The 14,430-nt window shown below is 45.7% G+C and overlaps 1 protein-coding gene and 1 non-coding gene across 2 annotated transcripts; one reads left to right on the top strand and one right to left on the bottom strand.

Moving 5' to 3' along the window:
* Positions 1 to 6,199: 6,199 nt before the first annotated feature.
* On the top strand, positions 6,200 to 12,665 carry LOC138299249 (syncytin-2-like). The gene is made up of 2 exons (XM_069237381.1): positions 6,200 to 10,159; positions 11,003 to 12,665. The coding sequence occupies exons 1-2, from the start codon at positions 10,011 to 10,013 to the stop codon at positions 11,844 to 11,846; spliced, it is 993 nt and encodes a 330-aa protein (XP_069093482.1). The 5' UTR covers positions 6,200 to 10,010; the 3' UTR covers positions 11,847 to 12,665.
* A 390-nt stretch (positions 12,666 to 13,055) lies between these two features.
* TRNAK-CUU (transfer RNA lysine (anticodon CUU)) lies at positions 13,056 to 13,128 on the bottom strand. Its single transcript has one exon. It is a non-coding gene; the product is annotated as a tRNA-Lys (tRNA).
* Positions 13,129 to 14,430: the final 1,302 nt, after the last annotated feature.

Below are 14,430 nucleotides of genomic sequence, written 5' to 3'. Positions count from 1 at the left end.
TCAAATAGTATAGACTGGGACATACACACATATATTGAAGATATACAAATAGAAGGAGAATTATCAGCTACTATACATACAAATATTTTTAACTACCTTTCAGAGAAATGTGAACAGGATTTTCGCATAATTAGAATAAAAGAGTTTATTTTGAAATCTACAAAACCTGTTGCAGTTGTCTTTCCAAGAGTAAAGTTTTAAATTTGTTTTCATGTGTGACACTGGTGCCACCTTGTGGCAGGAAAGTGAATATATTGAAGTTACTGCAATTTTTCAGTGGAACCATGGGCAACAGTCACATGAATTCCCTGCAATAATAACAGACTCATATTTAGTATTAGACCTCCTACTGTATGCATTTATTAGGGACCTCCCAGTATGGAATTTAGGATATGAATAATTTATAAAAATGCATATATCACAATAACATTATTGTTTGTTGTGTCAGGCAAACAAACCACTTAGGCCACACATTAATGCACCTACCCAATATATATGTAAATGAACAAAGTTGTTAAAGAGATTAGGGATATATGTATGTATATATATATATGTATATCTAATGTTCACCTTCATAGCCTAATAATAGTTTATGTGAAGTCTGGAAATACCCTAGGAAGTAAATAGAAGTCCATTTAGAGTGAAAAACATATGGTACAAAATATTAAGTTCACTAAACAGACATGGGGTCTCCTTTAGAATACATGGTTAAAGTGTTCTCAGGAGACAGGGACAGGATAGGAAAATACTGTAAGGAATGGCACAAAACAACATTAAAACTTGCACATGCATGGCCCAAAGAGGGCACACTTGATAATACAATAATAGAACACATGGGCACCTTCCTACAGAGTAAATACAAGGGAAATAAACTAGAGAAAAGGAAGATCACACTAGACCAATGGAGGGTCTTTTGTGAAACAAATATGAATGAGTCAAATACAAAGCCTCAAACCCTCCCTTCGGCTCCTCCACCCCCCTATCAAGATGTGCCATTAAGGTTAGGCAGTGCAAAGGTACAGGGCATGTATACATTGCAACCTGGTGCCCCACACTCATTACCTATCTCTTCACATCCCCCTGCTGTGGGATATACAGACCCAGAGTATAGCCCACCATTAGAATCTTTTTCTAAACATAGAGAATATGTTCACCCATCTCCATGTCCTCAAATGGCCAGTACACCACAGGAAATGTCAGGTGGGGACAGTACTAAATACATAGGGACAGTAGATGCTACATTTACACTTCATTTAGAGGACGAGATGTCCCCCACTAGAAAGAATGAAGGTATACCTAATGAGGGATCAAGAGGGGTACAGAGAATGGAGGGGGCTAGAAAAAAGGAAGGTGTTTTGAAAAAACTGAGTGCCAATATTAAAAATGAGACAAGAAGGTTAGCTTTCACACCAGAAAGTCCTCCCACAGGGTGCTGGAGGTTCATGCACTCAGGAGCAGAAGAGAATAGTGTAGGCAAGTGGTTCACAGAGCAGGAAGAAGGATGGGTAGACAAAAGAGCGGCTTGGGAAAAGGGGGAAGGGCCCCTGAGGCAGTCAAGAGCCCACACTAGCCCACAAATAATTGAACAAGAAGGACTAGATGACACAGTCTCCACACATAGCAGCTTAGATGAAGAAGATATGGGTTTAGAAAAATCCTACAAAGGATCAGAGGGGGCATTAGATGACGTCACTGAACATGTTAAAAGAATGTCCCTTCTTGAGGATCATAACAAGGAACAGTCCCAATATGCCTGTGAGGGAGACGAAAACAGTAAGACAGGACAGACTTTACAAAAGAAGCCAAGAAAATTACAGAGATTAGTATTTGATGGGGCGCATGCACGCCCATATGAGAGAAAGGGAACATTTGATATGGCAGGAAAAATGACACTGAGAAAAGACATGACACGTGCATTCCCTGTATGTCCTGGCAATAATTTGACACCCAATGAAATAGTAGCTCAGTATGAAAATAGTTGGTATAATGTTGTCCCTTTTACTGACAACCTAGCAGGTTGGACAGAAGGATTGGCATCACAGATGACACCATGGCCACGAGAGGGTTCCTTTGAACGTTTAAGAGTGTGGCAGAGATATGCTTGTAAGTATGACTCACGTCACCCTACTGGCAATAGGACTACAGTCCTGTCACAACTGCCCTTGATATTCAAGGGCCCAGGGGCGCCTCAATATTTACCATGGCCCCAGATGGACAAAGAAAATCTTAAAAAACAGTTGCCACAACTTGCTGAGGGTGCTGGGAAATGGATAGCAGCTCTGGAAAAACATACTGCAGGGATTACTCTTGCAATAGGGGACATTAAGAGTTTACTAAGTTCCCTTATAGGGGATGAGACAGACACACTGTTCACAAAGGCAGGAGTAAAAGATGTGACACTGACTAACCCAAAATGTGATGGGGCACCCTTTAATAGAGTAAGGGGAATTGTTTGGAAACAACTGAGGAAAATGTATCCAGACAGGCCAGACATTGGGTCCCTTATGGCACAAACAATGCAGCCAAATGATGGCCCAGCCCAATTCCTTAGCAGAATGAAGGAAAAATGGACACAGGAAGTGGGGGAGAGTTGGGATGTCACTGGACAGAATGCAATACTATTTTTCAATATAGTGAAAAAGGGTCTGCCAGTTGAAGTGCAGGATAAATTAGATAATATAGTGGCCTTGGAGGCCAAACCATGGACAGAGATACAAGCACACATAATACATTTTTGTAAGAAGAGACAAGAAAAGGAAAAGAGCGAGAAAGATAAAATAGAGAAAGCAGCAGCTAAATTGGTCCAGCAGAAACTAGCCAAGAAAACAGAGGAAGGAATTGCCACTGCCACCACCCAGTTAGCTGCAGTTTCCCTGGGAATGCCCCCTTCAGGCACCCCAATGCAACCCTACCAGTATGCCCAGAGAAGCAATAACAGGAATAATGGAAGAGGAGGGCGAGGAAGGTTTGGGGGAAATAGAGTAAACACATTCCAGAGGGGACAGACATGCCACTATTGCAAAATGACAGGACATTTCATTAGAGACTGTAGGTTTAAAAAGGAAGATGAACTTAGCAACCAGACCAGGGCAAATTATGGCCAACAAATGGTACCGCCTGGTGGTATTGTAACACAACCTGCCATGAGTCGCCAAGTGATATATCTCCCACAGCCCCTGTAGGAAGTTGGCTCTGTATGTGCTACTTCAAAGTAAGGAATAGCATGCACAGAGTCCAAGGGTTCCCCTTAGAGGTAAAATAGTGGTAAAAGAGATAATACTAATGCTCTATTTTGTGGTAGTGTGGTCGAGCAGTAGGCTTATCCAAGGAGTAGTGTTAAGCATTTGTTGTACATACACATAGACAATAAATGAGGTACACACACTCAGAGACAAATCCAGCCAATAGGTTTTGTTATAGAAAAATATCTTTTCTTAGTTTATTTTAAGAACCACAGGTTCAAATTTTACATGTAATAGCTTGTTTGAAAGGTATTGCAGGTAAGTACTCTAGGAACTTTGAATCATTACTTTAGTATGTATACTTTTCACATAAAACACAATAAGCTGTTTAAAAAGTGGACACAGTGCAATTTTCACAGTTCCTGGGGGAGGTAAGTTATTGTTAGTTTTAACAGGTAAGTAAGTCACTTACAGGTTTCAGTTTTTGGTCCAAGGTAGCCCACCGTTGGGGCTTCAGAGCAACCCCAAAGTTATCACACCAGCAGCTCAGGGCCGGTCAGGTGCAAAGGTCAAAGAGGTGCCCAAAACACATAGGCTTCAATGGAGAGAAGGGGGTGCCCCGGTTCCAGTCTGCCTGCAGGTAAGTACCCGCGTCTTCGGAGGGCAGACCAGGGGGGTTTTGTAGGGCACCGGGGGGGACACAAGTTAGCACAGAAAGTCCACCCTCAGCAGCGCGGGGGCGGCCGGGTGCAGTGTGGGAACAAGCGTCGGGTTTCCTTCGGTTTTCAATGGGAGACCAAGAGGTCTCTTCAGCGGTGCAGGCAGGCAAGGGGGGGGGCTCCTCGGGGTAGCCACCACCTAGGCAAGGGAGAGGGCCTCCTGGGGGTCACTCCTGCACAAAAGTTCCGTTTCTTTAGGCGCTGGGGGCTGCGGGTGCAGGGTCTTTTCCAGCCGTCGGGAAATGGAGTTAAGACAGTCGCGGTCAGGGGGATCCTGGTGTTTCCCTCTGCAGGCGTCGCTGTGGGGGCTCAGGTGGGACAACTTTGGTTACTCACAGTCGTAGAGTCGCCGGAGGGTCCTCCCTGAGTTGGTTGTTCTCCACCAGTCGAGTCGGGGTCGCCGGGTGCAGTGTTGCAAGTCTCACGCTTCTTGCGGGGAGTTGCAGGGGTCTTTAAATCTGCTCCTTGTAACAAAGTTGCAGTTCTTTTGGAGCAGTGCCGCTGTCCTCGGGAGTTTCTTGTATTCTTCGAAGTGGGGCAGTCCTCAGAGGATTCAGAGGTCGCTGGTCCCTTGGAAAGCGTCGCTGGAGCAGGGTTCTTTGGAAGGCAGGAGACAGGCCGGTGAGTTCTGGGGCCAAGGCAGTTGGTGTCTTCTGGTCTTCCTCTGCAGGGGTTTTCAGCTTTGCAGTCCTTCTTCTTGTAGTTGCAGGAATCTAAATTCTTAGGTTCAGGGAAGCCCTTAAATACTAAATTTAAGGGCGTGTTTAGGTCTGGGGGGTTAGTAGCCAATGGCTACTAGCCCTGAGGGTGGGTACACCTTCTTTGTGCCTCCTCCCAAGGGGAGGGGGTCACATCCCTATTCCTATTGGGGGAATCCTCCATCTGCAAGAGTCACCTCAGCTCAGGACACCTTAGGGGCTGTCCTGACTGGCCAGTGACTCCTCCTTGTTTTTCTCATTATTTCTCCTGGACTTGCCGCCAAAAGTGGGGGCTGGGTCCAGGGGGCGGGCATCTCCACTAGCTGGAGTGCCCTGGGGCATTGTAACACGAAGCTTGAGCCTTTGAAGCTCACTGCTAGGTGTTACAGTTCCTGCAGGGGGGAGGTGTGAAGCACCTCCACCCAGAGCAGGCTTTGTTTCTGTCCTCAGAGAGCACAAAGGCTCTCACTGCATGAGGTCAGAAACTCGTCTCAGCAGCAGGCTGGCACAGACCAGTCAGTCCTGCACTGAACAATTGGGTAAAATACAGGGTGCATCTCTAAGATGCACTCTGTGTGCATTTTTTAATAAATCCAACACTGGCATCAGTGTGAGTTTATTATTCTGAGAAGTTTGATACCAAACTTTCCAGTATTCAGTGTAGCCATTATGGAGCTGTGGAGTTCGTTTTTGACAGACTCCCAGCCCATATACTCTTATGGCTACCCTGCACTTACAATGTCTAAGGTTTTGCTTAGACACTGTAGGGGCATAGTGCTCATGCACCTATGCCCTCACCTGTGGTATAGTGCACCCTGTCTTAGGGCTGTAAGGCCTACTAGAGGGGTGACTTACCTATGCCACAGGCAGTGGGAGGTTGGCATGGCACCCTGAGGGGAGTGCCATGTCGACTTAGTCATTTTCTCCCCACCAGCACACACAAGCTGGCAAGCAGTGTGTCTGTGCTGAGTGAGGGGTCCCTAGGGTGGCATAAGACATGCTGCAGCCCTTAGAGACCTTCCCTGGCATCAGGGCCCTTGGTACCAGGGGTACCAGTTACAAGGGACTTACCTGGGTGCCAGGGTTGTGCCAATTGTGGAGACAATGGTACATTTTAGGTGAAAGAACACTGGTGCTGGGGCCTGGTTAGCAGGGCCCCAGCACACTTCTCAGTCAAGTCAGCATCAGTATCAGGCAAAAAGTGGGGGGGTAACTGCAACAGGGAGCCATTTCTTTACAGCCCCAAATACAAATGCAGCCTCAACCACAGATACAGCCTCAACAGTTACAGCAATCAGTGCCCCAAATACAGTATGGGCCACAGCAGACAGTGCAGCCCACCTTGCAGCACCAAAACTTACAAGGAGGGATAACTGTCAGGGGAGGGAACCCATTCCAGCAAAACTACGTGGGAGGATATGCCCAATGAAGGTGCCCAAGGAGAAGTCTCATGTATCCAGTCTTATCGGTAACCCACAGGCCAGATGAGGAACCCACTGTGATGGTAGCCATAAATGACAAGTAATACACCTTTCTCATCGACACTGGGGCCACTAGGTCCTGTATCGGTGAGAAGGGACTGTCATTGTCAAATTTATCAATGGACACACAGGGCTTCTCCGGGGCTGTGATGAGGGTTCCATTCACTAAACCTGTGGAGATGGAAATAGGGGGGAGGTATGTTGATGGATGTTTCTTATTCTCCCCAAATGCACCAGCTAATCTGCTAGGACGTGATCTCATGGCAAAATTAAACATGACTATTCACTTTGAAGAGGATGGGACTATGATCTGTTCAACACCTGGAGTATCTAGTACACGCATCATGACAATGGTTACACACCCCCCAGATGGTAACCAAGTTAGAGCCAGACCTGTAGACATTTTAGCCTTTACTAGAGCAGTGTACACCATCATAGCAGAAACACCAGAACTGACAGGGAAAATAGTTGAATTACCCAAAAACGTCCTCTTTAGATGACAGGCCCCCTGTTTTGAAACATTAGACAAAAACCTCATTCTGGAAATAGAGGATCTAGAAGTGTCCCCCACCTATGGGACCCTGATGGCAAGTGACCACACTGGTGTGATGTGGGCATGTGTCATCTTTTGTGATCCCAACATGCAGGTGGGCGACATATCAGATGACCAGTTGTTTGCTGATGACTTTAGAAGGACAGAGATTGTTTTTCAAAACAGTGTACCTTTACGCACCACACTGGAGACAAGGCCTGTGATACCAATAAATGTCTCCAGTCCTATCAAAGATAATGACATTGCGCAGGTACCCTCTAACTTATGGACAAAAGGCCCTTATGATGTAGGCCTCGTCCGCACAGCAGTACCATTCAGAATAACTTTGAAGGAAGGAGCAATACTGCCCAGAGTGAGACAATATCCTCTATCCAAAGAAGCAGAGGAGGGCATTGCACCTGTTATACAGGCATTGGTGGAGCAGGGAGTCATATACCCAGGTGTATCCCCCTGCAACACCCCAATTTACCCTATAAAGAAGGCCAAGGGAAATTTGTGGCGCATGATTCAAGACCTGCGCCCCCTTAATGACATAGTGATACCAGAATTCCCTGTAGTACCTGATCCTTCCATCATCCTAACCAACATACCCCAAGATGCTAGGTACTTTACAGTCATAGACTTGAAGAACGCATTTTTCAGCATTCCCCTGCACCAAGACAGTCATTATTTGACTGCATTTTCCTATTGTGGTTCACAGTACCTGTATTCCAGATTACCTCAAGGGTACTGTGAGTCCCCTAGTGTCTTTAACATAACGGTCAAGAATGACCTCGCCAATTTTTAATGTGACAGCACAGTCTTGCAGTATGTTGATGACCTACTAATCTGTAGTCTAGCAGAAGAGCAGTGTAGGAAGGACACTGTGTCCCTGTTGTGCACCCTTGCTCAAAGAGGTTACAAGGTAGACAGGGACAAATTACAGTACTGCCAGGAAGAAGTTCAATACTTGGGGCAACTACTATCAGCATCAGGCCGTAGAGTTATGCCAGGGAGAGCAGAATCCATTCAGCAGATGACAGAACCTGAGACTGTGAAAGGAATGCAGAAGTTCCTAGGCTTATGTAATTATGTCAGACAATGGGTTTTTGACTACAGTACTTTAATATCCCCACTACTTGCATCTATCGAACAGGCAAAAACACAGAAAGACAGGATAACATGGACTACGGAGATGAAACAAACTTTCAGTAAGATAAAAACAGAAATAACAAATGCACCAGTGTTAGGAACACCAGACTATACCAAAGAGTTTTTTCTTTTTTGCCACTGTAATGGCCAGGTGATGATGGCTGTCTCACCCAAAAGTATCCTTTAGGCCACAAACCAATTGCATATTTTAGTGGCCTACTTGATTCTGTCATGAAAGGTCATTACCCTTGTGAACAATCACTAGCCACAGCAGCCTTTGCAGTAGAGAAAAGTGCTCCCATTGTCATGGGTGCACCCTTGACACTGTATGCTGAACATGCTGTGTTTGCAATAATCCAGAAAGCTAAAACAACACTAACAACACAGAGAGTATCAGGCTATGAGATAATACTATCATTACCATCCTTGAAGGTGGTTAAATGCCACACAGTCAATCCTGCTACCTTCTTTGCACACCCCATTTCAGACACTGACGATGATGCCCATGATTGTGCCACATATACTCCAGATGAGTGTAGCCAAGCAACAGAAGACCCCATTCCAGGTAGTGTTGTGTATTTTGTGGATGGATCTTCCACAATAGATCAGGACACAGGGGTAAGACATACAGGTGCTGCAGTGGTCAGAGCGATGCAGCACAACTCTTCAGACACACTGCAGATAACTGAACAGATAACTTTGCCATCTCAATATTCAGCCCAGGCTGCTGAATTAGTAGCTTTAGTGGCAGCCCTCAAACAAGGGGAAGGAGAAACAATAACAGTATACTCTGATTCAGCCTATGTTACTACAACAGTGCATTCCAGCATTATGCGGTGGAATAGACGGGGATTTCTCAAGTCTGATGGAAGCCCTGTCATGCACCGCCCCCTTTTAGAGGACTTGATACAAGCTTTAACACTGCCACACGCAGTTGCAGTAGTGAAATGCGCAGCCCACACTAATGCTCAGGATTTTGTGTCCCGTGAAAATGCCCTGGCAGATTGGGCAGCCAAAGATGCAGCAACACACCCTCTTAGTGATACACATACCACAGTTGTGTTAGCTAGTGAAACATTGACATCTTCAGACTCTTTGAATGCATCCAGACATTACACAGAGACAGCTCACCTGCATATAAGAGAGATACAAGAAAATGCACCAGAACATGAGAAACAGTTGTGGGAAGCCAGAGGATGCACACAGACAGGAACAGATTTAATATACAGACAAATATCAACAGGGAAGCCTGTCATGCCCCAAGCATTGCTACTTATAGCTCTAAACCAGCTACATCTTCCTTCACATACTGCTAGAGACAATATGTCCCTCCAAATACGTCAGGATTGGTTTGTCCCTAACTTACATGAGATGATTACAATGTACATACACACCTGCACAGTGTGCCAGCAGTATTCACTAAATCCCACATCTAAGGTAATAGCTTCCACAATACCTTGCCCACAAGGTCCCTTTAAGGAACTGCACATTGACAACATTGATATGATTGACAGATGCAATCATTATCGCTATCTGATAGTTGTAGTCTGCCCATTCTCAAGGTGGATTGAAGCAGGATCTTGTGTTCACTGTGATGCCAAATCTGCTGCAATTTTTTTGATTTGTGAGGTAATACCGCGATGGGGTGTCCCTGAGGGGATCAGATCGGACAATGGCACCCATTTTGTCAATAATATCTTTTCTCACCTCACCACCTTGTTAGGAATAACATATAAATTGTCCTCACCTTATCATCCGCAAAGCAATGGAATTATGGAGCGCCTTAATGGCCTCCTCAAGAACAGAATAAGTAAACTATGTGTGACATTGAAGAAGAAATGGCTATACTGCCTCCCTTTGGCACTCTTTGCTTTGAGAAATACCCCAGGATCAGATCATCATTTAACTCCACATCAAATAGTGACAGGTAGAACAATGAGCACATTTGTGCCATCAACTAGACATAAATTGGAGACTGAGAGTGCACCTGAGGTTGTACAAACTGAAATGAATGAATACATGTCTGAGCTAACCAAAGTTGCAAAGTTCTTCTCTAAACAGGTTACACGTGCAGCCAAGAAGCGCGCCAACGCATCTCCTGCAAAGGATCAACAAACACCATTACCTTTGGGAACTTTAGTATATATTCGCAATTTTGTCAGAAAGTGGAAGGACTGCAAATTCAATGGACCCTTCCCAGTGACAGACAGCACAACTACAGCAGTGAAAGTCCAAGGCCACAAACCATGGTACCACCTCCAGGATATCTGCCTGGCCCCAACCATGCCATCCATCCCTTTGGACACCGAGCAGGAAAAAGAGGGGGGAGAACAGGAGAAGCAACCGGAGTAAAGCCTCCCTCTAAAGCTTCAATCTTAGACAATTCTTCTTTTCAGTTATGTATTTTATGTTTGTTTTTCCTCCTCGTTGCACTGATATTGCTGCTTTTAGCCCTTGGATATTTAATTTTTTTTTATCCTATATCAATTACTACACGCATGCGTAGAACTGTTGATAATGATACTGACCATCACCCTCTCCATATTGCTTTGTTTGACAATGTGTGGTATCAGCACATGCACAGTATAGGCACATCCACATCCAACACCAGTTGTTATGTATGCTCTCTCATCCCCCATGCTGCTGGAGTAGATAACTTGCATCTCCCTAAAGAGGTATCCCCAAACATTACACATTGTCTCCTGCACCTATTTTTATGCAGAATGAGAGCACAGCTACAGCCAACTCACGTTAGTCCTGCTACTGCACGAGTTAACACAACTAGATTTGACACCACCCCAGAAGTCCTACAAGTCCTGACAGAAAAACAAGAGATAATGGAAGAGATATCAAGAATGAAGGAAGCAGGGCAAACAATGTTTCACCCAGATTGGGAAAAATGGGTATTACGTCGAGGTATTTTTGGAAGGTCTTACCCATCATCTGAATGTAGCAACTATTTAGCTGAACCACTGCCCCCTGATTGCGCAGGCAGGCCAGTTCTTAGTATCACAGGATCAGTATTTGCCCATGATAAATGGCATACCGAGGCCAAGTTCACATGTAGAGCAATATCATTATGGAATGGTACCAAGACACAAGGTCCACTAAGCTTTAATAAGATAATAGGTCAATGTCAGGAAATATGGGATGCGAACATACAGAGATATACATGGACAGGGACTACCATACACCCTAGAATAGCAATGAAATTAACACATTTTTCTCTTTGTTTCAGAGGGAAAGGGACAGTGAAGGTGGGGAGTAACCTCAACTGCAACATCACCACCTACAACGCTGATATGCAGGGCGGCACCTCCAGCCTGATGGATCACTACTGGATGTGTGGGGCCCGGCTCCACATGCAACTACCCCCGAACTGGAATGGCCTCTGTTCCCTAGTGACTTTGCACATCCCCTCCCTGGTAATACCAGGTGTGGACATCTCTCAGTTACATGACCATCCCATGAGCCGTCCAACAACCTTGCTTCACCATTACCGGACAAAACGAGCTGCTGAGTTTCTTGGTACTGAAGTGTGGAAAGATGTTCCACAGGAACACAGACTATTTAATGATGCCCAAATCTTTTTTGGTAGCATCCTACCATTCATTCAGGCGAAGGCAACTGCACGCTGGCTGCAGATCACGCGCTTTGAATTGATGAAGACCATAAATGCAACTGAAGATGGATTCAATGCTATCAAGGAAGAACTTCGAGCCCTTAGGCTGATGATAATACAACACAGATATGTACTTGATTTAATGACGGCCATGGAAGGAGGGGTGTGTAAGAAGATTGGATCGGCCTGTTGTACTTATGTGCCGGCCAATGATGCGGACAATGGGACATTAACTCAGGCCATTCAGACATTGCATGATCTACAAAAGAAAATGATCGATGAGGGGGGTGCCGCTGATAGGTGGTTTGAGGGCTGGTTCGAATGGGTGCCATCCTGGATGTCGGGGTTGTTCAAGGCCTTGTTGCCTTTGATTGTGTTGTTGCTTTTCATGTGTCTTATTTTACAGGTAATAATAGCATGTTGCAAAAGGATGACAGCTAAATTGGTAGGGACAGAGTAGTGGGTATGGGATGATTCCCCTAATTTCATTAATAGATAGGAAGGTAGGAAACGTAGTTGAATAATCAACTAGAGGGAGGAATGATGTAGGAAGAATAGTAATACATCACATACAAACAAACATAAATTCCCAAAACCCAATACAAGCATTTTAGGCTAGATAGTTGAAAACCAATGTAAGTAGTGAAAGGCTTAATACATGAGATGTTTAAAAAAGACAGACTGTGGGTTCAATAGAAAAGACAGGTCATATTTAGGACAAACAAACACTTATTAGTTAGGAAACATATATACATGCTGCATTGTTAAGTTAGCTGTGCTGAAACACACAAGAAGCCCCAGCCACATTAGAATGAGAGTTTTTCTTTAAAGCTGCACCAACTGTTGCTTTCATAATGTTCACTCAGCATGAACAGGGTGGAACAGAAGGGTGTATCCTTCCTTAGCACAGGGGTCCTAAAAACCACAAGTCATTCATATCGTGTTAAGGGGAATTGTGTAAAGGGTCAGATAAGTAGTTGCAAGGCAGGGCTACCATGAGCAGCACGCAACATATAATCTCTTGTTGTGCAAAAAGAAAGATATGGTGAATGACGTCAGTGTAACTTACCCACCCATGAGGCCAACAAGTGCATGTGCTTCTTTCCAGAGGCACCTCATTATCTTATCTGTACTGCTTGTAGTTGCTTACGTCAATGGTGAACTCTTCACCACAGTTTTTTGTAGTTTTTACAGTATAAATGCTACTGGTGTTTGAACCAGAACTTTGAACTTCAGTCATGGCCTCTATGTTGAGACTGCCTGTTGTTCCCAGCTGAAAATCGATTAAACCTATATTATTGTGTCATATTGATCTGTCTCATTTTGTTAACAGATTTCCCTCTAACAAATCATAACACCAGCGGGGATGAGACCTTAAACTCCTCTTTTTGAAAGGATGGGGGGGGGACAGGACGGACCGTAGCGGACTCCGAGCTCGCTGTAAGCACGGGCGGCTCAGGCTAGGAAAGGGCGCAGGAAAGGCTCAGCCTAGGGCTGCTCCCAGCGGCGCCTCCCAGGGCGGGAAGTGCTGCGTTGTGTGGACTCATGTGGGAATCGTGAGGCAAACTGCAGGATGTGTGTGTGTTTAGTTATAAGCCTCAGCAAAATATCTGAAAAAGGTGAGAGTTAATGTTAAACCCGAAAATGGAGAAACCTTTAAAAAGCATCACGCCCAACGTGGGGCTCGAACCCACGACCCTGAGATTAAGAGTCTCATGCTCTACCGACTGAGCTAGCCGGGCTGCTGTGCCTATGTCATTTCACACACCCTCTGTGTGTTCTTTGTGAGGAAGTAGTGTGTGGTTATCCCAGGAGGCCCCTTTGTTTCATTTTCTCTGCTGCTGACTCGACACAGGCACCTTTCTCTTTCTCCATCTCTCGCTCTACCCCAGTCTTATGTCCCTATCAGTCTCTCTGGAGCTCACTCTGGTACATACATGCATCTGTCCTCTCAACCTGTCTCTGGGCACATACTTAAATGTCCAGTAGAGAACAGTGTGAACTCTCCCTGTTTCGCGAGGTGGCAGTCAGCCTCCAGAGACGTGTTCCGGAGGCTGCCGGAATGGCCGAGAGGTGTAAGGTGCCACATTCAAGAGCAATATCTTCCCCAGTCCCGTGGTCAAATCCCGCTGCTGACATAAAGTAGTTTTCATACCTACTTTAATCATAACACCAGCGGGGATGAGACCTTAAACTCCTCTTTTTGAAAGGATGGGGGGGGACAGGACGGACCGGAGCGGACTCCGAGCTCGCTGTAAGCACGGGCGGCTCAGGCAAGGAAAGGGCGCAGGAAAGGCTCGGCCTAGGACCGCTCCCAGCGGCGCCTCCCAGGGCGGGAAGTGCTGCGTTGTGTGAAGTCCTGTGGGAATCGTGAGGCAAACTGCAGGATGTGTGTGTGTGTAGTTTTAAGCCTCAGCGAAATATCTGAAAAAGGTGAGAGTTAATGTTAAACCCGAAAATGGAGAAGCCTTTTAAAAGCATCAAGATTAAGAGTCTCATGCTCTACCGACTGAGCTAGCCGGGCTGCTGTGCCTATATCATTTCACACACCCTCTGTGTGTTCTTTGTGAGGCAGTAGTGTGTGGTTATCACAGGAGGCCCCTTTGTTTCATTTTCTCTGCTGCTGACTCGACACAAGCACCTTTCTCTTTCTCCATCTCTCGCTCTACCCCAGTCTTATGTCCCCATCAGTCTCTCTGGAGCTCACTCTGGTACATACATGCATCTGTCCTCTCAACCTGTCTCTGGGCACATACTTAAATGTCCAGTAGAGAACAGTGCGAACTCTGCCTGTTTCGTGAGGTGGCAGTCAGCCTCCAGAGCAGTGCTCCGCAGGCTGCCGGAATGGCCGAGCGGTGTAAGGCTGTGAGAAAGTAGCCTCTTTCTAGCCTTGTTACCCCCACTTTTGGCCTGTTTGTGAGTGTATGTCAGGGTGTTTTCACTGTCTCACTGGGATCCTGCTAGCCAGGGCCCAGTGCTCATAGTGAAGTCCCTATGTTTTCAGTATGTTTGTTATGTGTCACTGGGACCCTGCTAGCCAGGAC

Source organism: Pleurodeles waltl, chromosome 6 (assembly GCF_031143425.1).
Source record: "Pleurodeles waltl isolate 20211129_DDA chromosome 6, aPleWal1.hap1.20221129, whole genome shotgun sequence".
NCBI lineage: Eukaryota > Metazoa > Chordata > Amphibia > Caudata > Salamandridae > Pleurodeles > Pleurodeles waltl.
Note: the sequence above shows the minus strand (reverse complement) of the source record. Positions and strands in the feature narration are given on the sequence as shown.